This window comes from Mercenaria mercenaria, chromosome 11 (genome assembly GCF_021730395.1).
Source record: "Mercenaria mercenaria strain notata chromosome 11, MADL_Memer_1, whole genome shotgun sequence".
Taxonomy (NCBI): domain Eukaryota; kingdom Metazoa; phylum Mollusca; class Bivalvia; order Venerida; family Veneridae; genus Mercenaria; species Mercenaria mercenaria.
Genome location: NC_069371.1, coordinates 46792475 through 46810909, shown reverse-complemented (window position 1 = coordinate 46810909; position 18435 = coordinate 46792475). Strand labels below are relative to the sequence as shown.

At 35.1% G+C, this 18435-nt stretch overlaps 1 protein-coding gene across 3 annotated transcripts in view; it reads right to left on the bottom strand.

The window, feature by feature from the left end:
- The window catches only part of LOC128546562 (peroxidase-like), a 38641-nt gene extending 22946 nt beyond the window's left edge, over positions 1-15695 (bottom strand). The window contains exons 1-3 of one of the 3 annotated variants that reach the window (XM_053517352.1): positions 15537-15695; positions 2955-3054; positions 2-178 (exon numbers count right to left, since the gene is read on the bottom strand). In XM_053517352.1, coding sequence (XP_053373327.1) covers positions 2-178; positions 2955-3051 — 274 coding nt within the window. In that variant the 5' untranslated portion in view covers positions 3052-3054; positions 15537-15695. Of the gene's footprint in view, position 1; positions 179-2954; positions 3058-4373; positions 4487-15536 lie in introns of those variants that run through there. The other 2 variants (XM_053517351.1, XM_053517353.1) reach the window with 2 other exon arrangements.
- Positions 15696-18435: the final 2740 nt, after the last annotated feature.

Below are 18435 nucleotides of genomic sequence, written 5' to 3'. Positions count from 1 at the left end.
CCATCGTCATATACATTTTTTAGAAGTCGGTTTTGAAGTCTGTTCGACATTCCCCATCTAGGATTAGCCAAGTTGTTACACGAACCGTCCATCGTTCGAAATTGTTCATCTGGTTGGCACGTTAGTTCAGACTGTTCACACTCTTTGTCTAACGGTACGGCACGCCTTTTCCGTTTCACTAACAAGAAATACTAAGTTTATCATAACTTGACATAGAATAGATCGATCTAAATTTAAACACTCAAATACACAAAAACAATTGGACATGTACATTCCTTTCTTCAAACTACGACTACATGCAGAACACACGAGAAGTTTTTTCTCCGGCAAATGCAAACATACTAACAAATAAACAGATTACAAAGCATATGCAAATTCAAATGAAAACGTGAAGACAACTAGCATATATTACATACATAAAACATCTTAAAGTTATAACAATTAACCATTAAATTTTCTTATATCAAAAGCATAATGTAAGAACGTAGCGGAATTAAAGCTTCATTTTTGTTAGACGTTAGGAATATTGAAATAACTGGACGAAAGTAATATTATCAAGGTAAATAGATCAGAGTAAAATTCATAATAGAGTAAAAAAAACAGAACGCTTTCGCACGGGCATTAATTCTTATTGCAACTTTCTACAAAATCTATTTCCTCTTGCTATTTTCATGTGCCGACCAATTTCAGGATCGCGAGACCCTGTTCTAAATCTTAATGTTCAGGCCCCGTGTTCACAAAACACTTTTCGCTCTCAGCTGAGTCTGAGTTTGAAATTTTAATATCAATTTTACTAAAACTTCAAGACTTAATTTCAGCTGAAACTGACCATCACTACTGAAAAGTCATTTGAAAATAGTTAATAACTTGAAATTTAGTTTTAAACATGCTGCTATTTAGATATAAATGACAAATAAAGTTTCATCATCAAACTCAGCTGAGACTGAAAATGTTTTGTGAACACGGGGCCTGATGTCCAATATATTTCATATGAACAACAAATCCTTGATCATCAAATAAACGACAATTTTATATATGAGATATGACAAGATGCAACCACTTAATTAATTTACTCCTTTTTATTTGTTTTAATTCGGTGTTCCTTTTAAGATTTTACATATTTAATATGATTAAATATTTGGAAATTTCGATCAATTCATTCTATGCAGTTTTTTTGTACCAAGTGAGTAAAATTGTACAAAATTTCAAATATTAAGTTTATTGTTTTCCGTTTACATTGTATCCATTCGTATATTTTTTATTATAACCCCGTCCTTTAAGGTGATTTTTGATTGATCAAAGTCTTCATATAAAACTATCGTTTACTCACAAATTCATAAACTTTCAAAGGGAGGTACATTGTTTAACTAATTCAAAATATAAACAAACAGAGAATACAAATAGCCAATAAATAAAATATTTTGTTTTTGTGAGTTCGATCTAGCAAAATCCACTTGAGCGGAAGACAGCATCCCAGATTGGGTCATAACAACCCTATTTTATTAACGACAAAAATATTATATTATTTACAATATACAGGATCAGATATATATGATTTTATAAAAAAATTCATAATGACACTAAATGCAGTTTCCAAAAATGTTATGCAAGTGAAATATACTTAAGAATTGGATATACGAATAGATATTTAGTTACTGTAAAGAATATTCTTATGAAATCGACATGACTATTCTATGTCAAATATTCCCATTGGAATTTCTTCCCATTGGAAATATTTCCCATGGGAATTGACTCCCATAGGAAAATCTTCCCAAGGGAATAATTTATGTCTTCCCATCGGAAATGTTTCCCATAGGAAATGATTCCTATAGGAAACACCTCCCATGGCCAAAATATGGGAACCGTTTCCCGTGGGAAAATCTAAAAAGTTTTTAAATGAATACTAACTTTTCAAAAACACATGTAATAAATTGTCTAGTGTAGGATACATCAATAACGTAATGATTTACCATTTAAAGTAATATAAATATTTCCCATAGGAAGAAATTTGGTAAATTTTTGAAAAGATCGCATTCCCATGGGAAAATGGCATTTCCCATGGGAAAGTTAAGTTTTATATCATAATTTCTGCTTTGTTAGTGACATTAAATTATTTTTTAAAGTATGGCATGCACTGAAGCACTTGCTGTTTTTGCCACAAATTGGCGTGGCAAATTAAAATTGGCGGCCACTTAAATATAATAATTATATAAACAATGTAGAATTAATCATTTGCATACTGTTGTCAGGTTTGAGAGAGAGAGAGAGAGAGAGAAAGAGAGAGGGAGAGAGGCAAGCAGACAGACAGACAGACAGACATAGTTATCATTAAAGATTATAACAATAACATAATATTACAGGTTTCTAAATTTCTAAAAAGATAGATACTTATCACTCTGAGCGAGTAGGGAAACTATTTATTCTACCTTCCTCACAGATTCTATGAGATAGGGTTGATTGATATCCATGCAGAATGCGAAGGGCAAAAGAATATACTTACTGCCAGGGCAAAGATTGTGATTGGTCAATTATTTATAGGTGGGAGTAATTAATATAAGATTGACAGCTACACTAACCCTAGCTCGAGGAATAACATCAAAGATACTACGGAGAAACTTCCTTAACGATATAGTTTTAATACTTGATTTATTTTTAAAAGCATGATATTTTAGCTAGCGACGGTTACAATTACTCTCTTCTATAACGATATAACGATTATTTTCTGACTGCATTTGGTTGCATTAACCCTTAGCCTGCTGCAGGCGAATTTGACAGCCTTTGCAAACAGCTTGGAACCAGATCAGACGCCGATTTAATCGCGTTGATCAGTTCACAACGTTGCTACTTGAAAATATTCTTCAGTTTTGGAGCAAATGAATGAACTTTACAATTTAGCAGACACATTTCCTGAGACGACAATTTACTGCATGCTAAAGTTAAAAGAAAACACTCACCCTTGTCAGACGAATCCGTCCCTTGTAAGAAAACAAGACACAATATCAGAATAATACAAATACATCTTTGAACGACATGAAAGCACCTGACGACCATCTTCTGCTGAAAAAATAGATTAATGTATCAAAAAATAATATGTATCAAATAGTTGAAGTTGTTGTGTAGTGTTAAAAGTGAAGCATCCTATATTATCTGAATCGCTAGTCCAGATGCAACAGTTTCGGCCATAAGGATAGAAAGGCGTTTGCGGTAATAGTTCCAAAAGAGAAGTCACTTCAGAAATATCTTGTCTCCAAAAAAGGAAACAAAGTAGTTGCTGTTATATTATTTAGCAAAACGCACATCATTACTATACACCCGTTAACTTTAGCCTGCTTCATCGATTGCCTTCAAGCAGACCATATGAGCCGCACCATGAGAAAACCAACATAGTGCATTTGCGACAAGCATGGACCCAGACCACCTTGCGCATCCGCGCAGTCTGGTCAGGATCCATGCTGTTCGCTAACGGTTTCTCTAATTGCGATAGGCTTTGAAAGCGAACAGCATGGATCCTGACCAGAATGCGCGGATGCGATAAATGTTATCAATATACATCATAGCCTAATCATGAAAATTTTGCACAACCTCGTGAATTTTACTTTACCCTTATCATGCTTGACACGATTGATTCTGCCTTTGCGTCCAGTGTAGATCATGATCAGCCTGCACATCCGTGCAGTCCGATCTTGATCTGAACAGTTCGCCATTCAGACTGTATCGTTTAGGTAAGCACCCCATTTAACATTTAATGAGAATGTCAAAATTGAAAAATGGGCAAGTTCATTTAGTTTAGCAGAGAAATGGTTAGCTTACTAGTGTCTCAATTTTCTGCTAGCAATGATATGCTTGCTGGTTTCTAAGTTACCAGACTACATTAAAAATACTTAACAAAAAATGGCGAAGTCAAAAATGGGAAATAACTTCGTCTACCTAAAATAAAGTTATGAAACCTGTGTATTTTAAATTAGCTCATCAGACTGAACAAACGTGTGAAGTTGCATGTATTTCATCTAGCAGTTATTGAGATACCTGCTTACATTAATCGTATTTTACTACATTTAACTGACTTTAAATCAAGGTCTAAAGCAATTATTTTCATGAAAGCTTTATCACGATCCATTTATTTCATGGCTAAGTACCATTACCTAAGGATGTCTACCGTATATTTACATAACAACTTTAGCCAGTAAGTTAACATTAGAAATAAAATATTCGTACATTTTATAACGACTTTAGCCAGTAAGTTAACATTAGAAATAAAATATTCGTACATTTTATAACAACTTTAGCCAGTAAGTTAACATTAGAAAAAAATATTCGTACATTTTATAACGACTTTAGCCAGTAAGTTAACATTAGAAATAAAATATTCGTACATTTTATTTCCTAAGTTTCCATGTGATGTATTAATAGCAAAGGGTTGTGTTCTCCGTTTGGAAAATTCTAAACAAAACACCACAAACGTTCATTTTTATATTTAATTATATCTAATAAACCTCCATTACACGTGTGCACATCAGTCAATCATGAAATGTTGCATAAATTATACACATTACCAGTTTTGAACGCGAGCCAACGATTTGTAACTGCTAAAACATTTTAGATTCAGCGCTGTTAAATAATTATTATATCATGCAAAGAATCTTTTAAATGCTAAAGCAGAATAAATTAAAATGTTGCACATCTTAAGAAATTCGAATTAAAGCAAAGAAAACGAATATACAATTATGAAGTGTTGTGTGTATTTTGCAATTCGAAACCCCAAATGACGGCTAAATAAATATATATAATATCATCGAGCTTCCCGCACGGTGAATTTACATCGAATCACGGTGAATTCACCAAGAACGCTTCAGATGAAAACCAGTGCTCACAACAGTTCCTGTATGGAAAATTTAAATTGCTCTTTTGGACTGATACAACATGTTTTAGTGACAAAACTTAAATTACTTTGCTGATCAATATAAGGTTCATCATATGAAATCAGAAGTAAACAGAAAGAAATAAAATGAAGGAAAGTGAAAAATGGATGCACATGCAAACGTTGTTAAGTTCTGTCATGGAAACAGCTTTAAAACTGAAGAAAAGAGCAAAGTACTGACAGCAAAGCTGCTTAAAAGAAAGTAAACAACCCAGATCATTACAATATTTGTCATTTTAATCAATATTATTAACTTCAGTAAAACAATTTCCGACTTGGTCATGCTGTATATTCCTTCCATCTTTGCCATAATCCTTTTGCATACGGGCAGACCAATTAATATGAAAATATTGACATTCGCTATATATTCTATGGAAAGAAAAATGAGTTTATTTTCGTATAAACAACATTGATATAATGAAATCCAGGATGGCTCTTTCCGTGACAATGCAAGCATAGTTTTACGTCATTCTCACAAGACATGAACAAAATGGCGCCGTTCAAACGATTCTTAAAAATTGGACGCCAATACTTCAATAAGAGCACTTAACTATATCTAAAATAATTTTTCTGACTGTAAAGATCAAAAGTTAATCGATCCATTTTTATTTTTCACTGGATGTAACGATCTAGGAACTGTATTTGAGCCGCACGATGAGAAACCTAACATAGTGCCTGCAGTCTGGTCAGGATCCATGCTGTTCGCTTTCAAAGCCTATTGCAATTAGAGAAACCATTAGCGAACAGCATGGATCCTGACCAGACTGCGCGGATGCGCATGCTGGTCTGGATCCATGCTGGTCGCAAACGCACTACGTTAGTTTTCTCATCGTGCGGCTCATTTTTATTTATTTATTTTGATTTTTTGATGCTCATGGAAAGCAAACTATCTAGTTTTGTAGCAAGTTACAGTAAAATTTAAAAAAGTAGATTTGAGTGTTTTTTGTTTTTTGTTGCTTTGCGTTTATACGGATATATACCACATTGGTGAGATTCTTGGATGACTTGCAAGAAGTCCAAATGTGATTTATACCCGTATAAATAACACATATATAATAACACACAATAACACATATTTTGTAGAACATGTATACACTAGTTCGTGCAAAAATGATTAGTTTGTGTAAAGGGGGTGTAATATTGTAATGTTATTTCTCTTTACCATACACATAACAGTAATTATTACATACCCGTTTCTATTCCCCGTTTTTTTCTTACACATTTCAAGACTATATTCCTAGCCCCGTTACAGATTTTACAGTTATATTTTGTCCGCTAAGGAGAAGAATTCTATAAGACTTGTCTTTCATTCTTATCCTTTCCTGTTTTGCTTTCATCACAGTATGACATTTGTATCAATATATGCACTTCATTTTGGGAATAAATATGTTTAAACTAAACTATTCCCCGTTAAGTTACTCTGGTACCGGAAACGTCAATATTTTTCCATACACTGACGCTGAATTTCATATCGGGTGCGTGACGTAATTCAGTGTGTGTTGTTGCACTATTTTTTTCTATTTAGGTCAGTATTGTCAATCCTATTCAGGCTATTAAACATATTTATGATACTAACATTATATTTATGAGTGTAGATGCGTATGTAATAAAAGGTTATTATCTTTGCATCGGGAAATATATATGCACTCGTTCTTCAGCGGAATAATATTGCGCTCCTAATGCACCTGTCAATATTTTGCCCGCCCAGGGGGGCGGCGGGCTGACCCAGGGGAATTTGACATTTCAAAAAATTTGTTGTCTAAATCCCCACCCTAGAGACAACCTTTTTTGTCTAAATCCCACCCTAGAGCCTGGTTGGTACATCAAATGTTTGTCTAATTCCCGCCTGTCGGGAATGGCCTTCTGTCTAAAGTCCCGTGTATGCCCGCCGCTCCCCCGGGCGGGCAAAATATTGACAGGTGCATAAAGTCGCGCAATATTTTCGCTGAAGAACTCGTGCATATTTCCCGATACAAAGCTAATGCACCATCGTGCTACCGCACGATGAGAAAACCAACGTAGTGCGTTTGCGTAGTGCGTTTTTACCACAAAAAAAATCAAGTTAATTATATTGTTGATAAGACATATTTTCGGAACTTGAATCTTGATTTTACTGGCCACATCTTTTTTTTAACAATATCTTGACATTTTGGTGGTGGGAGCAGTGGGTGAGGGCGGCTCACTCATATCAAAACTTTCTGAGGTCCTTTGATTATTAAATATTATCATATATTATTCATTATTATGATTCATTGTTATTATTCATTTCAGTTCAGTCGTATTAATACATATAAATCAAATGCATTATTTCAGTTACAATTAGTAAACATCAAAGGGTGTGTGTGTCGGGGGGGGGGGGGGGGGGAGGAGTAGTGGGGAGGGGGGATAAGTGACAGAGTGATTAAGGTCACTTCGAATCCCATGGCCCTAATTAATGTGAGTGTAAAACCTCGCTTGACATGTAGCATTCTGTCATGTAAGGAAGCCATCCTGCTGGCTTACGGAAGGCGGGTGGTTCTACCTACGTGCATGCCAGTGTCTGAGCTAATGCCTTGGATGGGCACCTTGGGTCTTCCTCCGCTACGAAATGCTTAAAAGTCGTCATATGACCCATGATTCTGTCGGTGTGACGCAAAACTCAACAGTAAACCATTAAAACATAGTGTCATTTATTACAATAAATTGTATTGATAATCATCTAAATATGTTTTTATAATGATTTATTCATTAATAAAGTAAAAACTTGATTTAATGAATTTCGTACCTTTCACACACTGATTGTTCCGCATGTCTTTATCATTACTCAAGAGATATGAAATTTATCAAGCTTACTGGTGCACCTGACATTACTCTGATTTTTTGATATACTGGTTGTAATTTACTACAAAAATAAACTGTTTTCTTGTTGATACTAGGTAATATGATGACTGGTAACAAATTAAAATAAAACAGAAATGTAAACAAGTTTGATCATTTATTTGTGATACTTTTATCCTATAAAAGTGCAGAAATTTTTATTTATTTTTAAGAAAAGAACGTAATAAAACAGTATTTTAATCCAGACTTATGCGTTAGCTACATACACTATAAGTTTTAGATGCAGATTGGAGATATAGTGTTTCGGCGGTAACGAGGCTCTGCCGTCTTCGACAAAAGATTGCTATACAGTGTTTTGAAATCATTGGGTTTTTTAAATATTTTTTGTCAAAATGCGTTGGTTAAAGATGTATAAAACTTTTCGTCAAACGTGAAAAATGTTAAGTCATATTTTGCGATAGTGTATTGTCAACAAGTGCAATAACTACGCCACCAATCTGATAATTTCTGACACCATTGTCGGGTATGTAATACAAATTGTAACTTGTTTGATAACGTTTCACCTTTCATGAATCCTGTTCCTGCCTCGGCTAACTGTGGATCTTGAATACTCTCTCAACAATTACCCCCGAGTGACATAAACAGTGGCCCCTTGAACAGGATCATACAAAAGATAATATGTAAGGGTAGATTTCTCGGAAACACAGAGCACCATAAACACAGCCTCAGAGTCACGCATTTGCAAAGTTGGCCCGCAACAAAAAGAAGCTGTAACGGAAGAATATCACAGACGGGTTGCTTCAAAAATCCAACAAGTACATTTTAATTTTATGCAAAATATAGATAGGGGCGGGGGAAGCGGTAAGGGGTAGAAAGGGGGTTGGGGGAGGGGATTGAATGGGAACGTAGAAAAAGAATGAATATACAAAGGGAATGCTATGTTCCTCAAACACAATTACACTACAACGTAAACCACAGTATCGCAGACATTTATATACCAAAGACAAACACACCCACCCACATACCATTAACTAACATAGATATACAGACAAGTAAGATATAACAACACTGTAGGGCACCGCCCAAGTCACACAGACGCACGAGCACACAAACGCATACATATAAGCAGGAAACAACACCAATCGGGCACCGCCTTTGGATTCCGGCAGCCAAAATTAAGGTGGGCACGAAACCTTACTCATAGTAAAGGGGGAGGGGATGCTAAAAACAAGGGAGCGCAATTGCAAGGGAAAATGATAGGGGCGATAGGGGAAGTGAGGAGAAAGGGGAATAAAACGCTAACAACAAACAAGACTACATAAGCAACATAAAATACAAGACAGACAGAAAACAAGTTGAAATTAAGGGCACCGCCTTGGAATAGTCACTAACATATATAAAGGAAACTGGGGGGTTTAAACGCGTATAGGGCATGCCAACCTCGCAATTATTGTATTTTCAACAAGCTAGACAAGACAATGCTAAAAAAAGGCCAACAACAAACAAGACTACATACGCAACACAAAATACGAGAGACAGAAAACAAGATGAAAATAGGGGCACCGGCTTGGAACGGTCAGTAACCTATATAAAGGAAACACATATTGATATTAATTGGGTTAGCCAAACAAAATACAGTTAGCTGTTCACGATATAGTGATACGTCTAAACTGTATTGACAAGAAAAAATGCGACACTGAAAGGAGCAAATGAGCCGCGCCATGGGAAAACCAACATAGCTTTTAAAGCCTATTGGAATTGGAGAAATTGTTAGCGAACAGCATGGATCCTGACCAGACTGCGCGGATGCGCAGGCTGGTCAAGATCCATGCTGGTCGCAAACCCACTATGTTGGTTTTCTCATGGCACAGCTCAAATATTTATTTGTGGCCAATATGAAACGATTTCCTCATGCACCAGTGTTAAAAAAGAAATTATAATTGATCACATACTGGATGTGCTTGAATTTCTAACTGCTTAAAACATACACAAAGTAAATGAACCACTTTCTGAAGCAATCTTTAACCCAAAATATCTCTCAAAGAGAGACAAGTTGGTAGTTTTTAGGTCTGTCTTGACTACCACTTTCTACAGAACCAAATAAAAAGTACATTCAGATGTTGCTTTTTTTTCTTTTGCTGTCAGATCTGGTGATGCTGCATAGCCAAGGTCCAACCATCTGTCCTAGTACCTCGAGTCTGATGTGAAACCAGCATCTAGGCCTAACACAGAAGTGGAATGTTTACCCGAAATCTACCTGCAAACCAACTACACACACCTACACAACCCCTTAAAGCCGAAAGTAGTGTTAAATGTGAACATAATTTCCTCCTACTTTGTAAAAATGTGTTAAATATAAAAATGCCAGTATAAGAACTCATCGTGTGGGGCGTGTCAGTATCAAATCTCGAAAAGGAATCAAATCGGCAGATCAACTGTAAAACATACACTATCTTTGACCGATTCAATGTGCGTTGATACCAGAAATGATTAAGACCCTTGAGGAAAACGAGTCACGCTACTGAAAGACAAACTGTACATTAACAAGAAAATACATAATCTAGAGATCACCGTGTTCCCAGCTGTACAGGATCACTCAGAAAATCATTTATTGAAAATATTTTCTGGGATATTGAAGGTCAATGATAAAGACTTTTTGAATACGCGGACTCAACGTTTGTTGTTGTTTTTTTTTTTTTTCAGTGACTCATAGCAACGCATACATGATGACTAGAATTGATGAGTCGATGTTGTAGCTATGCTGAATCGATGACTAATAGGTGCAAGAGAGGACATGGAGGACTTCGTTTGTTTTGCCAGGAGACAATTAAATCCAGTTACTTATGCTGAAAGTGACAAAAATATTTTATATGGATAAACCTGTACAAAACATATTCCAGTACTGAACGTAATATTCTTTATATGTTTTGAAATCATTCCAACTCACAATTCTTTGTATTTTAAATTAATAATGGATTTTTTTATCTCTAGATTTTGGTATAAGATATCATTTACAACATGGTAAATCTTAATAACTGAGGATTTGAATGCAAGCTGTGGAAATAATTTGATACGACTGAATCTGCTTATCATTTTTGACAAAAATGTTTTTGTGTGATCGCATTGATCGAGAGAGGATTCGATTCCTGGCTACTTCTAATGCGGTTTATCCTAGGGCAAGGCACTTTATCACGATTACCTAAGTCTACCAAGCTGTAAAATGGTTCCAGCAAATGGGGGTAAGGTATAATTGGTTTTATCTGTTCTTAAAATAGGTCGCTTAAAATAGAGTTGTTTACGTTCATTGTTTCTCAAGCGACGGTGATTAACATTTACCTTTACCCTTTCATTAAAGAAAAAATGAAAAGAGTATTTGAATATCTGGTAAGCATGTAAAGGGAAAATGAAAACTGTAGTACTAGTAAACTCATCTGGCATTAGACTTAGTGACGTGTGTATTAGTACTGTTCCGAAACTAGTAAAAGATAGACTGGTACAAGATGCCAGTTTTAGGCAACACACTATCCTTTTTCAGTGTCAGTGTAATCGATTATGTGTTTTAACCATATGACATGTTTGTTAGTATCTTTGTTATGCACTGTATATATTCGTTCTTAACTCTCGTTCCTATAAGTACTGAATTATTTTTAGAATAAAGACATTCTTACATGCCATTATTTTCTCAAAGCGTGAAGCGAAATTCGTATGATGAAAACAAGAAATACATGTATCTTAAAAAAAAAAATAAACCGCGCATTTACATTTGAAGACCTTAGACTGGTATATTAAAAAGTACTTATACATGCTTTCCTTGCCCTCCCTGTGCAGGCGTGCTTAAAATTGTCATATTTACTGATTTAACCCGGAGTGCTTCAGTTGTGTCATTATAATAAAGCCTTGACTTCTATGCAGTTGAATAGTCACAATGCGCTTTAATGTTATTTAAGTAGACGGGCCTCAAATTGTCAAACGTCTTTGATAAAGGTGTATTGGTGTGTCATTTTAAGACTGGTCACAAGGTCTTCGTGTTTCGACCTAGGCCAAGTAATTTTGTGTTTTTGCTTCTCCGCCTCGCTCTATCGATTCGAAAATATATATATATTTAGATATACCTTAAAAATTATTTTCGTTAATCCTTTAAGGCAGAATAGTAACAATAGCTTAGCAACATCAACCTTATATCTCTTGTATCAGTTGTAAATATGTTAATTCAGAACTTTAAAAAGGGGAAGAAATAGCTGGCATGTGAACCAAAAAAAAAGTTTACATATGAAAACATGTACCTGAAATCTCGGGAAATCCCCCCACGTTTCGACTAATGGCACATGGCTCTCCCGCGCGTTTTTCCGTAGACTATAAAGCGAGTTTTCATTGGTACTGGGAGACATGCTTATTTTGCATATTTAGTGAAAACGGATTTTATCACTTGATTGCTATTGTCAAGGTAAAGACTTTCACACGAGAGTGAATGTGTTAGAGAGAAGGTTAGATTTCTAGGAAGCACAGAGCACCTTAAACAAAGACAATAATTATATCAGTTGGAGAAATTATCCGAAAATGAAATGTGTGAGGAAAACGTTTACCAGCGAAAATTAAGATGTCTAACTATTGTGAAGATGATACAAGAAAATTTAATCTTAAGCGGGGTGGGGGTATATGTTTTGTTCTGTACAATTCTGGCTTGATTTATTGTTCGCCACATAAGAATAAAAAAGCAGTTGTCTTTTTTTAATTTAGCGAGATATGATGTCGTTCTGTTTATCATTTACGATATATGTAGAGTATTTTAAATCCTATTGGGTTTTTTTTTTTTACATTTTTGTACCTGCTTATACAATGATACTACTTAAACAACTAGTACGGATTTCACCCACTTGGTACTCTAATTCAAACGGATATATAATAGATCGATATTGAGTAACTGTTATTTCATCTCCATCTGATTATAGACCTTAGGTGATCTGACGTACTGAGTACATACAAGTTATTTAAAATTATTACGACACAAAACTTGATCATAGTAAAAAGTATTTTTATCTGTGTTCAATTAACTAAAAAAAATGTTAATATCGTTTATTATTATTCAAAAGTATTATACAGGCTATAGACTGATGAGAGTCACGTAGACGCAGTTTACATCATATAAACCACCTTGACAGCTGTATCGGTACGGGAAGCCTCTCTAAAATTGCCGCCACGTACCGTCCTTGTGCCAGCTGCGTCTGAGAGATGCAAAATAAATTGGGAAGAGATCATGGGTTTGGCTAAAAGTAGATATGGAACATGCTGGATACTTCAACAACGTATGAACACATCAGGTATGATATGAGCCGCACCATGAGAAAACCAACATAGTGCATTTGCGACCAGCATGGATCCAGACCAGTCTGGGCATCCACGCAGACCAGACTGTGCGGACGCGCAGACTTGTCTGGATCGACGCTGGTCGCAAACGCGCTGTTTGTTTTCTCATGGTGCGGCTCATACATAGAGGATATTACATTAGTGTCTTTTCATGTTGAATTATTAAACGAGTTGTTTCCGCCCATGAAGGTTGAAATGTATACATGTGCAATGTCAAAGGATTACATGTGGAATGGGTCTTTAGGTATGTTTTCTTGCAATATATAGTGTAACTTCTGTAGGCCTAGAGCAACACCCTTTTGGAGATACAAGTCAGTTATATATACATGTATGTTGCTTTTCTGGAAAGGTAAATTTGATAGTATATTTCACCTTAACGAAATTTTGAGGATGTTGTTATTGAGAGGTTTTAGCTTAAGAGAGGGTCGCTCTGGAGAGGCTGTACTGTATATATCATTCTAGCGTTTCCATTATAAAATATACTAACGCAATGTAAAACCTTGTTGTACTGGCCACACCTAAGAATAAAATATTGATATGATTTCCAGACGATTTATTTTTCTGTGTGAATTCTTCAGTAAACTCTAATTAAAGCTGGAGAGGTCCTTTAGATGCTGAATATCAGTGGGCGAATTAAATCAACCCTGTTTAACTAATTTTAATTTCTTACAACCAAAAGACTTAGTATTTTCATATATATTTTAAAATCCTCTAGGCAAGTTGAAAAAGGCATAGAATTCAAAAGAAGAATGTAATAAGGGGATCAAATGCATGTAAATATAGGAAATCCATTTAAACATAATTTCCTTGAATGAAAAAAAAAACAAAAAACAAGCAGTAACGCAAACTATCGCGGCCGTTATAAGTTGTCATTTTGTCAAATAACCGTATAAGCTTCTTTCACTGGTTGTAGGTGCAGATGGGAAGTTCCGGCCTCGAGGGTAACTGTTTAGGCGGTAACGAGGTCCCTACCGAGTTACCGCCTAAACAGTTACCCGAGAGACGAATATTCCTATATGCACCTATAACCAGTGACAGAATCTTTTTCTTGCATACCGATATTAAGAAATAATGATAAAAATAAAGTCAATCGAACGGTTTTCATTTTAGAACTATTTCTTACAGCAGCGTATTTCAACAAAGCGCGGGAAATCAACGTCCGAAAACAGGAAAGACGTGATTACGTTTCAAAGACAAAAACAATGTTTAGTTCCGGTATTGTTTTATCAGTTGCAGCATAACGTTATGATTTTTTGATAAAGTAACGTGTTTTGAATCGAGAAATATACCATCAGGAACAAAGAGGAACTGTCAAGGTATTGGATTTTTTTTCCGTTTTTTGAAATAAAATATAGATTACTACATCAATCTTCCAAATATGTGTAGTTCGTAATACGTCATTTAAAGCACGAGAGTCATCTTACACCCCGGGGTGTAAGATGGATTTTTCCAGCACGTTAAAAATACCGGAAATCCCCATCTGGGCTGCAAGAATATGAGATTCTTTCACTGGTTGTAGGTGCAGATGGGAATTTCCGGTCTCGATGGTAATTGTTTAGGCGGTTACGAGGCTCCAGCCGAGTTACCGCCTAAACAGTTACCCGAGAGCCGGATATTCCCATCTGCACCTATAACCAGTGACAGAATCTTTTTCTTGCATACCGATATCAAGAAATAATAATAAAAATAAAATCAATCGAACGGCTTCCTTTTTTTAGAACTATTTCTTATAGCAGCGTATTTCAGTGTAGTTCGTAATACGTCATTTAAAGCACGAGAGTCATCTTACACCCCGGGGTGTAAGATGGATTTTTCCAGCACCGTTAAAAATACCGGAAATCCCCGTCTGGTCTGCAAGACAATGTCATCTTAAATAGCTTGTCGGAGATTCTGGCTAGTTAGTTGGCAAAAAGTACACAAAGTTCGACTAATAACTCTGAGTAAATGGCACACTTTAACTACTATGTAAAGTAACATTTTAAAGAGACAAGACATAACTAGCCGCTTGACAGAGGCATTTTCATACGAGGTTGCTTCGCAATTAATAAAGGTCTTGATCAATACGTTTTGATGTTGTCCTTTTTTTCATGCACGTAACTTGTATCTGTAAGTTCAAATAGTTAAATATCATCACCGGGATGAAGGAATCTACAATGAACTAGCGTGATGAATCAGTCGAAATTGGAATTCTAATATCTAGTATTTTTCATACTTAGTATATTGATTAATAAAACCATCTTTCATAAATGTCTCACCAGCGAGTGTAATTAATGGCAAAATATTGCTTTAACGAACTTGTTTAATTCATGGAAATGTATTATTAGTTTAAAAAATGTGTTTCGGGCAATTTTAATTTCATGCAATACTGCTATTAAAAAATAAATTATTTGACCAGTTGTTTGTTTATTTTGTAAAATACACCTAAAGAAATTCTTACCTTATCTTAGCCCATAAGTTCACGTGATTTTCTTTTGGTATATCCGAGAGTTATGATAGTATTTCTATTCATAATAATCATCATACGTTGTATGGTTCATTTACTATCAAACGAAATGCATCACATCTCGTATCATCCAACATTTGCTTAAACCTCCGCTTAAGTTTCACTGATACCCGCAGTACAAATCATCGGAGACAATGTGGCAGCTGAGCAATATATTTATTATGATTTTACTTATTAATATACCTTAATTTATTAATTTTTATTTATGATCCATATGGATGAACATATCAATCGTTAAAACGGTGATCTTTCAGTAAATAAAATACGGTTATTATAATAGTAGCTCGATCTGGGATGCTGTGTTCGGGTCGAGTGGATTTTGCCAGATCAGATCTTACGAGACGGGAAAGCGCCGAGTCTGATCCGACCTTGCAAAATCCATGAGATTTTATTACGCTGTAATTTATAAAACTGTGTCAGGTCATGCCTATTAATGAATGTAGTCCGGTAACATACACTATAAAAAGTACAATACGGATTTTTTCTGCATGTTCATATAAACTTGTGACATACAAGCCACCTTTTACAGAATTTATATAGGTATATAATAAAATGTTTTGTGAGATCCGATCCGATCCATTCGAGCCACTATTACAATAATTCTATTCAATTACTTTTTTTCCAGAGATTTATCGAAATATTGGAGTGAAATATATCTGGTATTTTCATAGCGGAAAATACCTTCTTTTTTAACTGCTAAGAAACGATAAAATGGATAGATTTAGTCCATACATGAAACAAAATTGTTTGTTTTACATGTAAAATCAAAATTATTTACTCTTTAACACCACGTACTACACTTCCACTCGTTTTAATGATATTTCGAACTTGCACTGAAACAAACAACTGAAGATTTTTAATATCCTCTATAACTTTTCATCGAGTAGTAATAGTTCCATTCATATTTAACAATAAAGGTATTTATATCTACCTTGTTAACTGCCAGGTTTTCTTAAATGGTTAGAAGATATACCCCCAAAATAGCGATAGTTTCCTTGTTTACAGGCTTTTTTTGTATTAGATCATATGAATAATTATATTACATAATTTCAAAATTACCGGTGAGAGGTATATGTGCTCAGGGAAACGTTCACCTTCGGAATATAAGCTAGAACATTTTTTATATTTTTCATTATTTGGTTTTAGTTTTTTGTGTGTATTTTTGTTGTTTCTTTGTGTTTTTTTTTTTTCGTCATATGCAAGCTTCACTGGAAAAGTTTAATAAAATATACTGATGATAATCAGAATCATCGTCATCATCCGCTACTTCTTCATTTTTCATAAAGATAACTGAACCATTGAGACGTGATACAAAACGCCCAAATCAACAGAATAATTTATTATGTAACATTCATTTTATTACATACCGGCACATTATTTTTGAATCCTCATTTCTGATTCTGTACGAAGGGCGTCCATTAAGTTCGTAGACTGATACCTTTAATTTGTGTTATTTTGAAACATAGTATGTCTCCTACTGAAATAAGAATTATATCTGACACCAGTAACATGTACATGTAGTATGCTCGTGCTATGACAATTCGTCTTACTAAAGGGTATGCTGTGCGGCTCATGTCAGCGATGCCTTCATAGCGTCGACTTTGTTTACACAATTTGTCGTTATTAATTTAATCATTTCTTTAAATCAAATTCGTTAAAGATACTGAACAACTTCTGTGATAAAACCTCAGTGTATCAAAAACGATAAAATATCGACTGGGTCGTAAGCGCGTTGCTATGGATGTAACTAACCCTTAGTTATGCATTGCGTAATTCCGTTTCTTTCCAAATACTTAAAGTTGCAAGTGGGCGTGTAACTGGTTATTATACTTAATTTCATATAAAAAATATCATCCATTTCGTGTTATAATGGATCGCGTCATAACACGAAGAAAACATGCGTTATCCCTACAGTCTGGCCCGGCAGCAGTCCAAAATTATTTTGAGCGCACCATGGGCAAACCAACATAGTGCAATTGCGATCAGCATGGATCTAGACCAGCCTTCACATCCGCGCAGTCTAATCAGGATCCATGCTGTTCGCTTTCAAAGCCTATTGCTGTTAGAGAAACCGTTAGCGAAAAGCATGGATCCTGACCAGACTGCGCGGATGCGCAGGCTGGTCTGGATCCATGCTGGTCGCAAATGCACTATTTTGGTTTTCTCAGGGCGCGGCTCATATTTCCATAATGCGTATCCCTACGCTGAAAATTGCTTTAACAAGGAAACAAAACTTTAAAATATACACCACTTCAAATACAAAAGCCTTAACACATGAAAATAATATAACGATAATATAGAACATAAATGAGTACGCCAAACTAAATCACTATGGAGTTTAAAACGTAAGTTAGTCCTTTAGATGGATTGTGAAATGTTAAGATGATATACATTGTGTATGTTCGTATTTTATTGCCTGTATTATTACTTTAAAATGACATCCTTAATTTTTTTTAGAGAATTTATCATACAATATCCACATTTTAAAGAGTAAACTTTTCTGGTTTATTCCTTTAATGTTTAAAAACGCATTAAACAAAATGAGCATGCATATCTCATAAGCCTTGACTGAAGAGTGTGAACCTATTATATTATTCTTTTTAGGTCAACTAGTCGCACTGCACCTTTAAATGCCCATATTTCATTTAACTTAAACTTTTTGTAGATACAATATTTGTTTGAAATAAAGTAAATAGATGTGCTTTTAGAGAATAATTACAACCGAAAAGCTCTTTGCTAGTGCTATATGTAGTGCGGTTTCGGCATTCACATGCATCGACGACATTCGCAGGCATCGACGGTACCCACAGCCGTTGATGGCATCTACAGCCAT